Raw genomic sequence first — 17,475 nt, forward strand, 5'->3', positions numbered from 1 at the left:
AGGAATTTCTTAAGCCAGAGGCTGATGAATCTGTGGAACTCATTGCTACTCTGGGATTCAAGTCATTGTATTTTAGTTAGAAATAGATTGGTTCTTTTGGTGAGGGGATCAAGGGATAGAGAGAGAAGGCAGGAGAATGGGCTTGAGAAGCAGCCATGATCAAATGGTGGAGCAGACTTGATGGGCAGTGTGACCTAATTCTGCTCCTATATCGTAATGTCTTATGAAGTGGAAGAATATGTTGAGACACAATTAAAGCTGCTATATCATGCACTTAACCCACAATGCACTTCATCTGGGGTGCTTGGTGCTGATGCCTGATGATCAAAAGCATTGCATTTGACATGACCATATATTTCTTTCCTTGATAGACATGAAATTAATACAATACTGTTAAAACTGTCCATAACTTGTTTCAGTGTTATATCATTATTTTGCATGTGTTTGCTAAAACCATTAAAGTTTTCTATCATGTCAGCATACACAGTTTGAGATGGACCCTTCTCAGGAACAAGTTTACACCATACACAAAACACTATGGATGCTGGAAATCTGAAATAATAACAAAATATGGAAATACTCAGCTGGTCAGGCAGCTTCTGTGAAGAGATACAGAATAAATGATCTTTCATAATTAAATATTGATTATGTTTCTCTCCGCAGATGCTGAGTTCACTCCTGCTGAATTTTTCCACTTTATTTGGTCTTATTACTGCACCAATACAGTCTGGCTTTAGTCTCTGTTGTGGTGAGGGAACTGTTTATTGATTGAGTGAATAGGTATTTTATTTAACTGAGACGTAATGAATGTGAGCTCTTATTAAAATTAACATGATGCAGCAGGGAATACAATTGCCATGGTGATAGCCTCTTAATGAAATTAACATTATGCAGTAACTGAGCTGTGTTGTCAGCAAAATACCATTTTACTTCAGTATGTGAGTGGTTCTGTTCTTGCTTCATTCATATTTCCATCTATGTCAGTTCACTGAGCCAAACAGGCTCTTGGCTATGTATAGTCATATGATGCAATGGCAGATCATTATGTCCGTTGTATCTGATTCGAATGGCTGAGCTTGCCTGTGCTTTAAATCTATTTCCTAGCGACACTGTGTGGCTTAGATGGTAGCACATTCGCTTCTGATTCATCTTGGGTTCAAGTCCACTTTGGGACTTGAATGCAGAAATCAAGGCTGACATTATAATGAACTACAGAGGGAGCACTGGAGGGTTTGAGGTACTGTCTTTCAGAGATTTTAAACCGAAGTTGCATCAGCCAGTTTGTATCCATGTTAAAGATGTGGCACAGTTTTGAAGAAGAGCAGGGGAGTTATTGCTTGTTTCCAGGCCAATGCTTATCTTTTAATTATGATCACAAAAAACAGATTGCTTCTTCATTCATAAATATTGATAGAGTACAGGTGCTGATCTGTGATGCTGATGCAACCAGAACAGAAATGTTAACCATGTCTGATGCCGAACCAGAATACTTGACTATTTGGCATTCCATTTGAGCTTGAGTTAAATTTCAAACCACATATCCCCTCCTGGCTAAGACTGATTCTTGATGAAGGGCTTATGCCTGAAACATCAATTCTTCTGTTCTTCGGATGCTGCCTGACCTGTTGTGCTTTTCCAGCACCACACTTTTGACTCTGAACTCCAGCATCTGCAGTCCTCACTTTCTCCATGGCTCAGACTACCTAATTTCGCCTTTGTAACCCTCCAACATAGGGAACTGGTGTTATTGTGGCATTATCACTGGACTAGTAATCAAGAGACCCAGGTCAGTACTCTGGGGACATGGTTTGAATCATGAGGTTCAGTTGATAAATCAGGAATTAAAAGTTGTCTAATGGCAACCATGAAACCATTAGAGTAGAGTAAAGTAGCTTTTATTTGTCATTTCTACCATACACAGCTGATAGAGTAAAAATGAGACAGCGTTCCTCCAGGACCGAGAGTGCTACTTTGACAGCACATTATCAATTGATGTTAAAACCCAACTGGTTCACAACTGTCCTTGAGAGAAGGAAAATCTACCATCCTTAAGTAATCTGCCCTACATGTGACTTCAATTCACAGCAGAGTGGTTGACTCTTAACTACCCTCTGGAATGACATAGAAAGTCACTCAGTTGTATGAAACGTCTACAAAACAACAATCACAACAGCGCTGATGACCCTGTGACGTGTTATCACCAAACTTCTTGGGGCTTGTGTCAAAACTGGGAAAGCTGTTCCACAGACTAGTCAAGCAATAGCCTGACATCTTAAAAAACACTGAGAGCAGTAGTGGGAGGGGATTCTGTCATAGGAGAAAATGTTTTGTGTTTGTTAAAACTATTAACATTTTCTATCCTGTCATTCGCATGCACTGAAATGAGCTCTCCTTGACAGTTTACAAAACATGATGGATCCTGACATTGGAAATAAGAACAAAAATTTGTAAATACACAGTTGGTCAGGCAGCCTCTGTGAAAGATATAGAATAACTATTTCAAATCAATGGTCAATGTCGATTCTATCAAAATGCATGTTTTACACATTTGAGATTGCATATGTGATACCAGAATGGTATGTTGGTGGCCCACTTTAGTGACAGCAATCTTATCTGCACCACTGATACGGGCAAATAATAAGGGTTGTGGTAGGATCCAGCATTTGCTGGAGAAGACCTTCTCAACTGCTTCACTGTTCTGGTATCTTCCAAGGAATCCAGTCTCTGTGGCAGATCATGCATATTGAACTTTAGATCTGTCAGGTCTCCAGAAGTTGTTTGATCAATGACACTTATTGCTTCTGTTTCTGCTTTCTTGCAGGACAACTGCACCATTTTTCAGGGTTGGTGGTCCCCACACTAGATGCTCTCTGTGGAATCACAACACACAGACAATTCAGAATTCTATATTACTAACTGACTCTACTCGACACTGATTATTCAGATTCCATTGAAACACTAGCACTGAGTTGGTGGACGTTGGGCCACCCAGTAATCATGCCCACATTAATCAGCTGAAGCTGAAACTACCTGATAGCTTCTTTTGAAATAAGTGGCAAAGTGTCTCAGCATTTGTATTACTTTTGTTTGACCTGTACCAAATTTAGAATTGAAACTGTGCATGTTCATTGAGCCTTTCTTACACCAAGATTGGTGAACATTTAACTTTAAACATATCAAAGCTTGTACTAGTCAGATCTCTGAAGTTCTAGGAAACAGCCCACCTCAAAGCTAACAGTTTGAATTTCATACTGGGATCATTCTCCTTGTTCCTCTCATTCAACTTGAGACTGACTGGAATAAATGATAACGGCTCTTTTTTGCCCTTGAACTTTTGGCAGCATCAATATGAAATGGAGTTGGAAATCTGGATGCGAAGGGCAAATGATGAGATAAGCTTCTGCTTTTGAAGGTGCAAAAGGTGTCGTCACATAGGGATAATCCAGAGCCCAATAATGTTCAGTCACGTAGCACGCTCATAAGCCTTTCCCAATCACTCCTTCTACATTCTGAGATATCCATAGCAAATTGTGAGATGGTGTCCAACTGTGCATAGCCTTGCACAAATCTCCTATAGCAACTAACTGGACCAAGGAACCATCTCAGGTTGGGCCAGTCCTCTACCTCTGGGATTTTCTCATCATCTTGAAAAGTTGGCACTTCTCTGGTTTGATTCTTGAGTCAAACTTAAGTTAAACTGCAAAAGGTAAAAGTGAGGACTGCAGATGCTGGAGATTAGAGTCTAGATTAGAGTAGTGCTGGAAACGCATAGCAGGTCAGGCTGCATCTGAGGAGCAGGAAAATCGACATTTCGGGCAAAAGCCCTTCACCAGGAATGAAGACGGAGCCTCCAGGGTGGAGAGATAAATGGGATGGGCATAGGACTGTGGAGAAGGTAGCCAAGAGTACAATAGGTGGATGGAGTTGGAGATGAAGGTGATAGGTTAGAGAGGAGGGTGGAGTGGATAAGTGGGAAGGAAGATTGGGAGATAGGACAGGTCATGAGGATGGTGCTGAGCTGGAAGGTTGGAACTGGGGTAAGGTGGGGTGACAGGAAATGAGAAAACTGGTGAGATCCACATTGATGCCCTGGGGTTGAAGTGTTCTGAGGTGGAAGATGAGGTGTTCTTCCTCCAGGTGTTGGGTGGTGAGGGAGTGCAGTGGAGGAGACCCAAGCAGGATAAGATTGTCTTGCAGAGGTCTCCTCAAATGTCAAGCTGAAAGTGACTTTGTCATCCAGGTACTCAAGGAGGGACTAGAAATTAAATCGCCAAACGTTTTAGCCATCTCATGCATGAGAGTAGCAGGGACACTCCAGAGCCCAAAGGTGATCTTATGTATTGGTAAAGCCCTTCAGTGCCTGTTCAGAATATCATATATTCAATACCTTGTTTAGTGATGGATAGTGCTTATAATTATGAACCAAACTGCGATTGCAGAAATATTTTGCACCTTTGAGAACTAGCAGTGCTTCCTTAATCTTAGGAAGATATTAAGTATCCTTATAAATTTTTGCATGAGTGTCTGATCAATGACGCAGATCCTTAGTTTTCTATCTTTCTCTCTCACAAGGACTATGGGAGAGGCATATGGACAAAACAGCTGTTGGCTGGTATCCCCCTCTGAAGACAGCTGCAGGTAGTCCAAGATGTCTTCCCAGTGATGGTTTGGGATCGGATAGTTATGAATCCTTGCTAGATGGTGACCTTTAGTCACAATCTTGTGGCTCACCAGCTCACAATTCTCAATTTTATCATCATCTTTACATGAAAGTTGTATTGTAATTGGTGAGGCCTTCTCTGAGCATTTTCAAACTTATCAATAAGTAGCTTTGAAAAGAGGTTAAAGGTGTATTCTCTAGTCTGTTCACTAACCACGACATTGGCTGGTTTGAGGATGGAGTAAATTCTTGGTTGGAGTAAATATCTTTATTGCTGAAATAGGCAATCTGTATGGCTACCCCAATCTTTTCTCTAACAATGATGAAGCTACCAGAATTATACCAAGTAGAAACACTACTACATGTGACACGTGGTGGTCTACCAAAGGCTGATGGCAATTAATTGGCAATGGTTGGCATGAGCCTTTAAGAATAGTGATGTTGTGAGCAGATAAAAGCACAGCCTGATTCCTTGCTACTTGAACAGTTCTACAGTCCTGTACAGATATAAGAACATAGACTATAGGGGCAGGAATAGACTATTTGTCCCTTCAAGGCTGCTCTGCTCGCCAATGTCATCATGACTGATCATCCAACTCAGTATCCTGTTTGATCCCTTTAACCCCAAGAAATACAACTACTTCTTGAAAACATTCAATGAATTCAGTTAAAACCTGAAACACTTGCTGTGGCAGAGAATTCCACAAGCTTACCACTCTGTGGGTGAGGAAATCTCTCCTTATCTCAATCTTAAATGGCCTACTTTATATTGCTCAACTGTGACTTTAGAATGTGTCCTTAGACTGATAGTTCTTGAGGACATTTTTAGAAGAGAATCCCTACAGTGTGGAAATAACCCTTTTGACATAAGAAGTCATTAGCAGATAGGATCAAGGAAAACCCTAAGGCTTTCTGTAGGTATATTAGGAATAAAAGAATGACTAGAGTAAGATTAGGGTCAATCAAGGATCGTGGTGAGAAGTTGTGCGTGGAGGCAGAGGAGATGGGGAAGCGCTAAATGAATACTTTTCATTCGTATTCACACTAGATAAAGACAATGTGGTCTAGGAGAGTTCTGAGATACGAGCTAATAGACCTGATGGATTGAGGTTCACAAGGCGGAGGTGTTAGCAATTCTGGCAAGTATAAAAATAGATAAGTCCCCAGGGCCGGATGGGATTTATCCTAGGATTCTCTGGGAAGCTAGATTGCCCAGCCTTTGGCTTTGATCTTTATGTCATCATTGTCTGCAGAAATAGTGCCAGAAGACTGGAGGATAGCAAATGTTGTTCCCTTTTTCAAGAAGGCGAGTAGAGACAACCCTGGACATTATAGACCAGTAAGCTTTACTTTGGTTGTGGGTAAAGTGTTGGAAAGGACTATAAGAGATAGGATTTATAATCATCTGGAGAGGAATAATTTGATTAGGGATAGACAACACGATTTTGTGAAGGGTAGATCATGCCCTTGAGTTCTTTGAAAAGGTGACCAAACAGGTGGCTGAGTGTAAAGTGGTTGATGTGGTGTGTGTGGATTTCAGTAAGGTGTTTGATAACATTCCCCATGGTAGGCTCTTGCGCAAAATATGGAGGCATGGGATTGAACGTGATTTAGTGGTTTGGATCAGAAATTGGCTAGCTGAAAGAGGACAGAGGATGGTGGTTGATGGTAAATATTCATCCTGGAGTACAGTTACCACTGGTGTACCGCAAGGATCTATTTTGGGTCCACTGTTGTTTGTCAATTCTATAAATGACCTGGATGAGGGCATAGAAGGATGGATTAGTAAATTTGTGGATGACACTAAGGTCGGTAGCGTTGTGGATAGTGATGGAGGATGTTGTAGGTTACAGAGAGACACAGATAAGCTGCACAGCTGGGCTGAGAGGTGGCAAATGGAGTTTAATGTGGAAAAGTGTGAGGTAATTTACTTTGGAAGGAGTAACAGGAATGCAGACTACTGGGCTAATGGTAAGATTCTTGGTAGTGTAGATGAGTAGAGAGATTTCGGTGTCCAGGTACATAGATCCTTGAAATTTGCCAACCAGGTTGATAGGGTTGTTAAGAAGGCATACAGTGTGTTTGCTTTTATTGGTAAAGGGATTGAGTTTCAGAGCCATGACGTCATGCTGCAGCTGTACAAAACTCTGGTGCGGCCACATTTAGAATATTGTGTACAGTTCTGGTCACTGCATTATAGGAAGGATGTGGAAGCCTTGGAATGGAATCAGAGGAGATTTACTAGGATGTTGCCTGGTACGGAGGGAAGGTTTTAGAGGAAAGGCTGAGAGACTTGAGGCTGTTTTCATTAGAGAGAAGAAGATTGAGAGGTGACTTAATTGAGACATAAAAGATAATCAGAGGGTTAGAGAGGGTGGACAGTGAGAGCCTTTTTCCTCAGTTGGCGATGGCTTGCATGAGGGGATATAGCTTTAAATTAAGGGATGATAGATATAGGACAGATGTCAGAGTTAGTTTCTTTACTCAGAGAGTAGTAGGGGTGTGGAAACTGCTGTCTGCAACAGTACAGACTCACCAACTTTAAGGGCATTTAAATGTTCTTTGGATAGACATATAGATGAAAATGGAATAATGTAAGTTAGATGAGCTTCAAATTGGTTCCACAACATCGAGGGCCAAAGGGCCTGTACGCACTGTTATGCTCTATGTTCTATAACCTCTTAAAGCCACAGCATTTAAAATATATTCAAATGTTGCTTGGCCTTTAACACATTGAGATTAAATTGCTATGCAGCTCTTTTCCAAACAACAAAAATGTTCAGCCACAAAAAGGTAAATAAAAAAAAGGGTTTTGTGATTTACACATGAAAGAAGTGAAACTATCACTGTATTCTAACAGATGAAAGGCTTAACAGACAATCAATTTTTCAATGTATAATTTCAGTTATATCACACTGCAAATTTTTGCTATAAATTCTGTGTTACGATCGAGCCCTCCACAATCACCTGATGAAGGAGCGTCACTCTGAAAGCTAGTGTGTTTCCAATTAAACCTGTTGGACTATAACCTGGTGTTGTGTGATTTTTAACTTTGTACACCCCAGTCCAACACCGGCATCTCCAAATCATATAAAAGGTTAATACAGTAATTCTGAGTACTTCAATATACATCAAGTTAATCTAACATGCATCAGTGCTATGAAGAATGAATTTCTAGAATGTACGCAAGATGGTTTCCCGAGCAGTGCGTTAAGGAAGTATCTAGGGAGTAGGCTATTTTATATTTAGTATTATGCAAAGAAAAAGGGGTCAATAAATAAATGGTAAAGTAAGGAAAAGTTGCCACAATCCCAGAGGACTGTGATTAGAGAGCAACAACTGGTGTTGGTTTTAACCTGATGGTCACCACACCTCAGGCAAAATGAGACATTGAGAAGGAGAGTGTGGGAATTGAACCCAAGCTATTAGCATCACTCTGCGATGTAAATCAGCCAACTGAGCTAACCGACCCCAGTCAATAAATAACCTTGTTGCAAATAAAAAGACTTTTAGAGAGTAGTGACCATGAATGTGATTACATTTTCCATTAGAGTCATAGGGACGCAGAGAAGGACAGCACAGAAACAGACCCTTCTGTCCAACGCGTGCATACTGACCAGATATCCCAATCTAATCTAGTCCCACTTGCCAGCATCTGGCCCATATCCCTCTAAACCCTTCCTTTTCATGCACCCATCCAGATGAATTTTAAATGTTGCAATTGTACCAGCCTCCACCACATCCTCTGGCAGCTCATTCCATACACGTACCACCCTCTGCATGAAAATACTGCCACTTAGGTCTCTTTTATAGCTTTCCCCTCTCATCCTAAACCTATGTCCCCTAGTTCTGGACTCCCCCACCCCAGGGAAAAGACCTTGTCTATTTATCCCATCCATGCCCGTTATGATTTTATAAACCTCTATAAGATCACCCCTCAGCCTCAGACGCTCCAGGGAAAACAGCCCCAACCTATTCAATCTCTTCCTATAGCTTAAATCCTCCAACCTGGCAACATCCTTGTAGATCTTTTCTGAACCCTATCAAGTCTCACAACATCCTTCCATTCCATTCAGTCAGGACAGCCAGGTTCCGATCAGTGGGTTGCAATGTCGTTCTTCTCTTATTCCAGCACCTTCTGGAAAGCTCCTTAACCAAGCAGGGGCAACTTGCAGTATGTCTGTGCTCGTCCAGATGCACAGCAGCCTTTTAAAGATGGCGTGGACTGGAGATGCCAATCTTACAGCAGATAATCATTGGATGGTGAATTGTTCTGGGAACAGTGTGCTAATTGAACATGACTGACACAATAAGGGCATGCTAGGTAGTTAATGAGGTGAGTTTGGTAAGATACAACAAGTGCTAGGCTTTGTGACAAAACCCGTGGCATGGTGGCTCAGTGGTTAGCACTGCTGCCTCACAGTGCCAGGGACCTGGGTTTGATTCCAGCCTCAAGAGACTGCCTGTGTGGAGTTGGCACATTTTCCCCATGTCTATGTAGGTTTCCTCTCACAGTCCAAAGATGTGCATGATAGGTGCATTAAGGAGTAAATCTAGAACAATAGGGAAGTGCATTAGTAAGGGGTAAATTTAGTGCAATATGGTGGAAGAATGGGTGGGTTACTCTTCAGAGGATCAGTGTGGACTTGTTGGGCCAAATGGTGTGTTTCCACACTATAGGTTTTATATTTAATTCAATTCAACCAGCACTTAGCCAGGAAAATATAAGATTCAGCCCATTCTGTCCAATTCTGGGCACTGCAATTTAGGAACACTGAGGGCTGTGGCAAGGGCTTGGAAAAGATTTTGAAGAATGGTTCCAGTAATTAAATATTCAGATTTAGTCACATGAATCTGGGATTGTCCTCCTTAGAAAAGTGGATATTCAGTGGCGATTTGGTGGAAGCTTTCAAAATCATGATCTAAACAGAGTGGATAGAGAGAAAATTGTTCCCTTCAATGGATGGAATAAGAGGATCAGGATCAAGGTCGTTGACAAAGAAACAAACAATGGTGGAAGGAAAATCTTTGTACATGACAAATAGATTGGATCAGGAATGTAATACTTGACATGGTGGTGAAAGCAAATAAGATTTTGGCTTTGATAAGGGGATTGGTTAAGTACTCTTAGAGAAATAATTTGCAAGGCTGTGGGAGAAGTGTGTGGGAAGGGGATGAGTTGAATTAATCTTACAGACATCTAACATAGACACCATGGGTTGAATGGCTTCTGCCCAGGTTATCATCATTCTACAATTGCATTAATTTGAATGTGATGTCTTCCCACTTATTCCATTACTCCAGAAAAAAAAACACACTATCATATGAGAAGTGTACTTGCTTACTTGAGGAACTGTAACCTAGCATGAGTTTGTACTTTTAAATGAGATGAAGAAATTGGGAAGAAGCTTTTTGTTGAGATGCAACCCAGCCCAGTATTTATATCATGCAGGAACAAATTTACTTCTTGCATCCTGTAGCCAACATGAATCTTGACGTATATGTACAATGCAGTGTGGAGCTACTACACACATATGTAGTTGTGTGTAAATAAAACATGTCATATATTTTCTTTTCCAGTATTGTTGCTACAACAGGGGCAGAATTCGATCTTCGAACGTTACGTGCAGTTCGAGTCCTCCGACCCTTGAAGTTGGTTTCTGGAATTCCAAGTAGGTATAACATCTGTGTTAGGATATGTTTTTAAGATAAGGATTCCAAGAATAATTCTATGGTACATTTGATCCTTCTATTCTAACGTGATGAATTACAAATTGGTGGAATGTGGCCTTGAGTCTTATTTTAGTGAATATAATATATCAAATCTCTGATTCTTAAAGCTGCTAGAAGTTTCAAATTTTATGTTCAAACAGGCAGAAAATGATCTGGAAATTTGCTTTTCAATACTTTCCAGTCAAGCTTAATGCCAATTTATGCTTTGTCCATTTTGCATCTGATGTTCAGGAAACAGGGTTTGGGGGAAAATCCATGATAAGAGAAGTGGATACAATAGATTAGAGTTCAGAAGAGCAAATAAACATTGCAAAGTGAAAACATAGATGTTTTTTTACCTTTTAAATTTAGGTTGGATCCCAGTGATGTTATTGGAATTTGACATAAAGTGTGTAAAGATGGACCTTATCAACTTTAGGTGACTGCCATTTTGAAATTCCTAATGGTGAAATTCTGATGGCTTTCTAGTGTTTAATAAATTAGATGTTTTTACCTGCTCACCTGCAGAAAGTGATATGCCATATCTTAGTGAGTAGAACTATCATGTAAAATTTATAAAATGGAAGATGTAAGCTATCTGTTAGGGATGATTTACAAAAAGTCTGATCTAATTGGTATTACTTTACATTTCAGGTTTACAAGTTGTGCTCAAGTCCATCATGAAGGCAATGATCCCCCTCCTTCAGATTGGATTGCTACTTTTCTTCGCCATTCTCATGTTTGCAATCATTGGATTAGAATTTTACATGGGAAAATTTCATAAAGCATGCTTTGATAGCAACAGTACGTTTTTACATCTGAAAATTTGTGTGTGGAAGTTTGGATGATGCTGCAGTTTGTTCTAGACATTTGTTGTAAGAATAAAGGACAAGTTTTCATCAGATTAACCGAGGATTAAATTACAGTCATATTCTCATGTTCTGTTATTTGCATTTACTAATATGCTGATTTGAAGAGTGCTAATGAGAATTAAATGAACAGCTAATGTGATACTGTGCCATAAATAGTAGAAATGCATGTTTTGTTTCTTGGTTTATTCATCTCAGTAGGCAAGGTAAGAACCCATACTAATGCTACAAAGTATTCATTTGTCACAGAAGGGAATAAAATCAGCTGCTTTTGTCTGCAAAGAGTATTTGGTGATCTTTGCTGGAAAATTGGCCAGTTTAGAATAAGCTGAAAATGTATTGCTGGAAAAGCGCAGCAGGTCAGGCAGCATCCAAAGAGCAGGAGAATCGACGTTTCTGGCATGAGCCCTTCTTCAGGAATCTTGCAGCATCCAAAGAGCAGGAGAATCAACGTTTCGGGCATGAGCCCTTCAGCTCTGACCTCCAGCATCTGCAGTCCTCACTTTCTCCTCCAGTTTAGAATAAGGACAGGAACTAGTTTAGCCACAAGAGCCCTAAGAGATAGCTGACCACATTAATCCTGTCTAGACTCACGTTGAGAAATAGGCTACCTTTATGAAATCACAAAGGTTTGCCAGTGTATATAGCTTGCACCTCCACAAGACTCCATACTTTAGGAGAGGAATTGAAACAACTTAAATGACTTCGGGTCAGAAGGGTGACCAGGTACTTGCATTGGCCCTAGTCATGCCTGTCTCTTTGTGGGGTATGTGGAGCGTTCCTTGTTCCAGCCCGAGTCTGGCTCCCATTTCGATGCCCGCCCCCTTCATCACAACCACCTGATGAAGGAGCGTTGCTCCGAAAGCTAGTGCTTCCAATTAAACCTGTTGGACTATAATCTAGTGTTGTGTGATTTTTAACTTTGTACATCCCAGTCCAACACCGGCATTTCCAAATCTTAATTAAACAGCATAGTATTATGTTTAATTTTGGGTACGAAACAAGGATATTCCTTACACAATCACCAGGAAGATCACAGGGCTCAGAGTTTTAAAAAAATCGATGAACCTTTCCAACTCTGCATCTGACATCAATGCTGCTTCCCTTTTTCATCTGGAGTTGGAAAGGTTCATCGATTTCTCTTCTAGTTTCCATCCCACCCTCGCTTTCATCTGGTCTATCTCTGACTCCACTCTTCCCTTCTTCGACATCTCTCTTTCCATTTTTGGGGATAGGCAGGGCACTAATATCCATTTTAAACCCACTGACTCTCTCAGCTACCTTGACAATACATCCTTGCACCCTATTTCCTGTAAAGGGTCTATTTGATTCTCCTAGTTCCTCCGTCTCCATTGCATATGTTCTGAGAAGGCCAACTTCGACAAGGGATCCTCCGAAATGTCCACCTTATTCCTCAACCAAGGATTTCCCTGCAACATTGTTGACAGGGCCCTCAACCAGGCCTGATCCATCTCCCGCACTTCCGTCCTCACCTCCTCTCTCCCCTCCCACAACAGCGATAGGTTTCCACTTGTCCTTACGTACCATCCCACCAGCATCCATATCCAGAAGATCATCAGCCACAATTTCCATCACCTCCTGTGAGATGCCACCACCAGAACATAATCCCCTCCCCTCCCTCATCTGTGTTCCACAGGGTCTGTTCCCTTGGGACACTCTGTCCACTCTTCAAAAATGTCCAACACTGCCCCACAGCACTATGGCACCTTCCCCTGCAATCACCAAAGATAGAATACCTGCCCATTGACCTCCTCTTTCCCTCAGTATCCAAGGGCCCAAACTATCTTCCAGGTGAAGCAGCACTTTACCTGCACTTTTCACAATTTACTCTACTGCATTCATTGCTCACAATGTGCTCTTCTCCATATTGGGGAAACAAAGCATAGACTGGGTGACTGTTTCACTGAACAATTATGTTCTATCTACAAAAAGACTGAGCTTCCAGTTGCTTGCTGTTTTAACACACCACCCTGTTCCTTGACCAACATCTCTGTCTCAGGTTTGCTGAAGTGTTCCAGCGAAGCTCAGTGCAAGCTGGAAGAATAAGTTTTCACTTGAGGACCCCAGCACCTTCCGGATTCAATATCGAGTTCAATAGTTTTAGGGCCCGAACTCCCCTATGTCCTAGCCCCCCACCACACACACCAGGTCTTGTTATCACATAGGAAAAAGTGAAGTGTGCAGATACTGGAGACGGAAAGTGTGGTGCTGGAAAAGCACAACCGGTCATGCTGCATTCGAGGAGCAGAAGAATGAATGTTTTGAGCACGAGCTCTTCGTCAGGAGCACACGCTCAGAATGTTGACACTCCTGCTCCTCAGATGCTGCTTGACCGGCTGTGCTTTTTATCATATAGTCTGCCATTACACGCTATCTATTGTTAGCCACTAACAGTCTCCATTAACAGCTATTCATGTCCCAGCCAAATCGTTAGCGACTTCTTTGTCTGTCCAACTATTGTTCTCTCTCTTTGGCCTATCGTTTACTCTTTGCCCCTCATCCCACCCTATCTTCTGCATATAAACCAACATTTTTCTAGCTGGCATCAGTTCCGAGGAAGAGTCACTGGATCTGAAATGTTCGTTTTGATTTCTCTTTATTGATGCTGCCAGACCTGCTGAGCTTTTCCAGCAACTTCTGTTTTTGTTTCTGATTTACAGCATTTGCAATTCTTTTGGTTGTTAAATGTAATGGTTAGTAAGAATCATAGAATCCCTACAGTGTAGAAACAGACCATTTAGCCTAACTGGTTCACCCTGACCCTCTGAAGAGCATCCCACCCAGACTTATCCCCCAACCTATTCTTGTAACCCTGCATATCCCATGGCTAACCCATCTAGTCTGCACATTCCTTAACATTATGGGCAATTTAGCATCTTCAATTCACCTAACTTACACATCTTTGAACTATGGGAGGAAAAGGGAGCACCCAGTGGAAACCTACACAGACATGGGGAGATCATGCAAACTCCACACAGACTGTCTCCCAAGGGTGGAATTGAATCCGGGTCCCTGGTGCTGTGAGGTAACAGTGCTAATCACTGAGCCAACATGCCAAACTTTAAGTGGGATGCAATAATTTTAGAGGTGGACTAATCCAGTTCTGTAATTCTTTTCTTTCTTGGAAACCCTGATATATTGTGTTTTATACATCTTTAACAAATAGATAGGATTAAATGCATGGTTAAATAATTCTTCTCCCCCATGCCTAACATCTTACACCAAGTTTACACTATAACTAATGCAAATAATGCAGAATACGAATAAAGCAAGTAAGGCCAGCAGCCTGCTTGGGAAAACTAAGCAAACATAATTGCAGCACCTTCTCTAGTCATCTGTTTTAACAATCTATAGAACTGCAGTTCAGTCTAAAGCATTTTTTTATTTGAACAGTATCTTGTACCTGAAGATTAATTAACTTAAGGGTATTAAATTGGCCTTCAACATGTTTTCTGACTTGCCATTACATCACTGCTTTTCCCTATTTACATTGGACCTTTTGTTCAGTTGACAGTTATTGAATTTGTTGATCAGATTCTATGTGTAGCACCTTCTAAGTGAGTCAATAGTTTATAAATAACTGAGAAGGCACATTTGGATTCTCGCCCATAAATTGCTCCTAGATATTCTTTATTCCGTAGGTATACCATCTGAAACCTTTTACTCAGATTCCAGTCAACATTTACTCTCAGGTTTCTGATATTCAATATAGATTCCATATAAACTCTAGTCTGCAATCCCTGCAATGTGTTCATTATAAGTTTGAACCTCCCAGTGGAACTGGAGTTTGTTACTTAATACTGATGCTTGTTGATGCATGCATGTGTGTGGACAACATTTAGATTAGATTTGGCAATGACCCAAATTGAAGTATTTTACCTATATTCATTGTCTGACCTCAAGCACGACATTTGATGTCTGAGTTAGGTGCTAGAGTGCTGCAGGTGTCCAACAGCTTGTATTCAGCAAAATATCAGCACATCTAAAAGTGAAGGTCAGAAAAAGATGGGAGAAAATAATAAATGAATTTGTTAATACTAATTTAGTCAACTTCCAATAACTTTAGCAGTTTGAGCTCAGTGCTGAAGTGAGGTATATGCAATCACAAGCGTGTTTACTATACTGGAAGAATTAATCTTTTGCCCCTCAGACTGGGGATTATTCCTGCCCTTCTTTAATAACTGGACAAGTCTCTTAAGTGCTGTTTTATATCAACAAGTAAAATCATAAAACCTTTAGTGTGGAAGCAGGCCATTCTGCTATTGGGTCCACACCGACCCTGTGAAGAGCATCTCTCTCAGACCACCCTGCTGCTTTAGCCCTGCATTTCCCATGGCTAATCCACCTAGCCTGCACATACATGAACATTTTGGGCAATTTAGTATAGCCAGTCCACCCACCCCACACTGGACTGTAGGAAGAAATCTACGCAGGCATGGAGAGAAGAGATACATAGGAGATAGGAACAAGAGGTGGCCATTCGGTTCTTTGAGCCTGCTCTGCCATTCATCATGATCATCCAACTCAATAGCCTAATCCTGCTTTCTCCCTCTAACTTTGACCCCATTCACCCCAAGTGCCTTTTGAGTACATTCAGTGTTTTGGCATCACCTACTTCCTGTGGAAACGAATTCCACAGGCTCATCACTCTGGGTGGAGAAATGTCTCATCTCCATCCAAAATGGTCTACCCCGAATCCTCAGACTGTGAGCCCAGGTTCTGGACACACCCACCATCAGGAACATCCTCCCTGCACCTACCCTGTCTAGTCCTGTTAGAATTTTATAAGTATCTATGAGAGTTCCCCACATTCATCTGAACTCCAGCGAAAACAATCCTAACCTAGTCAATCTCTCCTCATATGTCAGCCCTGCCATTCCCAGAATCAGCCTGGTAAACCGTTGCTGCACTCCATCAAGAGCAAGAACATCATTTCTCAGCAAAAGAGACCAAAACTGCACACAATATTCTAGGTGTGGCCTCACCAAAACCCTGCATAACTGTGACAACACAGCCCTGCTCCTGTCCTCGAAACCTCTCCCAACAAAGGCCAACATACCATTTGTCTTCTTTACCGCTTGACTGGTGCACAAGGACACCCAGGCCCCACTGCACACTCCCCTCTCCCAATTTACAGCCATTCAGGTAGTAATCTGTCTTCTTGTCTTTGTTTCCAAAGTGAATAACCTCAGATTTATCCAAATTATACTGCATCTACCAATGATTTGCACACTCACCCAGCCTGTCCAGATCATGTTGGAGGAAGTCTGCACCCTCATCACAGTTCACCCTCCCACCCAACTTGGTATCATCTGCACACTTTAAGATGTTACATTTTGTTCCATCATCAAACCATTGAGATATATTGTGACTAGCTGGGGTCCCAGCACCGATCCCAGTGGCACCGTACTGCCTGCTAATTTGCCAATGTGCAAACTCCACACAGACAGTTGCCTGAGGATGGAATTAAACCAGGGTTCGTGGTGCTGTGCCACCCCAAAAGAATAGACTTTATTGCTGTAGGTTAGAAATTAGTTGTTGCAGGAAGATCAACTTTATATTGTAATTCAAGCTATTTCCTGTAATTTTGTGATGCACAGATAGTTAGGTGGACTAGAAAGGCATTATGTAGTGTGTTCCTTTTCCGTAATCAGAGTGAGTAATGAATACAATGAATTGGTGGAAGTATTTTGAGAGTTCTACTGGTTTATGTACAAAACAATTGAATATTAAAGCTCATTGCCAGACAGAAGCATAATGAAGAGAAAAATAGATAGCTATTATTAATTCATGGGATGTGGGTATCTCTGGCTATGCCAGCATTTGTTGCCTTTCCCTAATTGCTCAGAGGACCATTAACCGTACTGCTGGGGTCTCGAGTCAAATGTAGGCCAGATCACGTAAGGACATATCACTAAATGACATTAGTGAATCAGATGGCTTTTTATCACATTGACAATAGTTTCATGGTTACCATTAGGCCAGTTCTTTATTCCAGATTTTAAATAAAATTGAATTCAAATTTAACCATTTGCCATGATGAGATTCAAATTCATTAGCTTAGCGTTCTGGATTGAAGGAGAAAGTGAGGACTGCAGATGCTGGAGACCAGAGTTGAAAAGTGTGGTGCTAGAAAAACACAGCAAGCCAGGCAGCATCCGAGGAGCAGGAGAATCGTTTGTGGCATAAGCCCTTCTTCAGGAATGAAGGTCT

The 17,475-nt window shown here is 41.3% G+C and overlaps 1 protein-coding gene across 1 annotated transcript in view; it reads left to right on the forward strand.

Annotated features, from left to right (window-relative positions):
• LOC132835847 (voltage-dependent P/Q-type calcium channel subunit alpha-1A-like) overlaps positions 1-17,475 on the forward strand; it is a 518,300-nt gene that overhangs the window by 194,380 nt on the left and 306,445 nt on the right. The window contains exons 4-6 of the mRNA XM_060854942.1: positions 10,241-10,332; positions 11,027-11,176; positions 11,598-11,600. Of these exons, the coding sequence (XP_060710925.1) occupies positions 10,241-10,332; positions 11,027-11,176; positions 11,598-11,600 (245 nt within the window). The remainder of the gene's footprint in view (positions 1-10,240; positions 10,333-11,026; positions 11,177-11,597; positions 11,601-17,475) is intronic.

This window comes from Hemiscyllium ocellatum, chromosome 45 (genome assembly GCF_020745735.1).
Source record: "Hemiscyllium ocellatum isolate sHemOce1 chromosome 45, sHemOce1.pat.X.cur, whole genome shotgun sequence".
NCBI classification, from domain to species: domain Eukaryota; kingdom Metazoa; phylum Chordata; class Chondrichthyes; order Orectolobiformes; family Hemiscylliidae; genus Hemiscyllium; species Hemiscyllium ocellatum.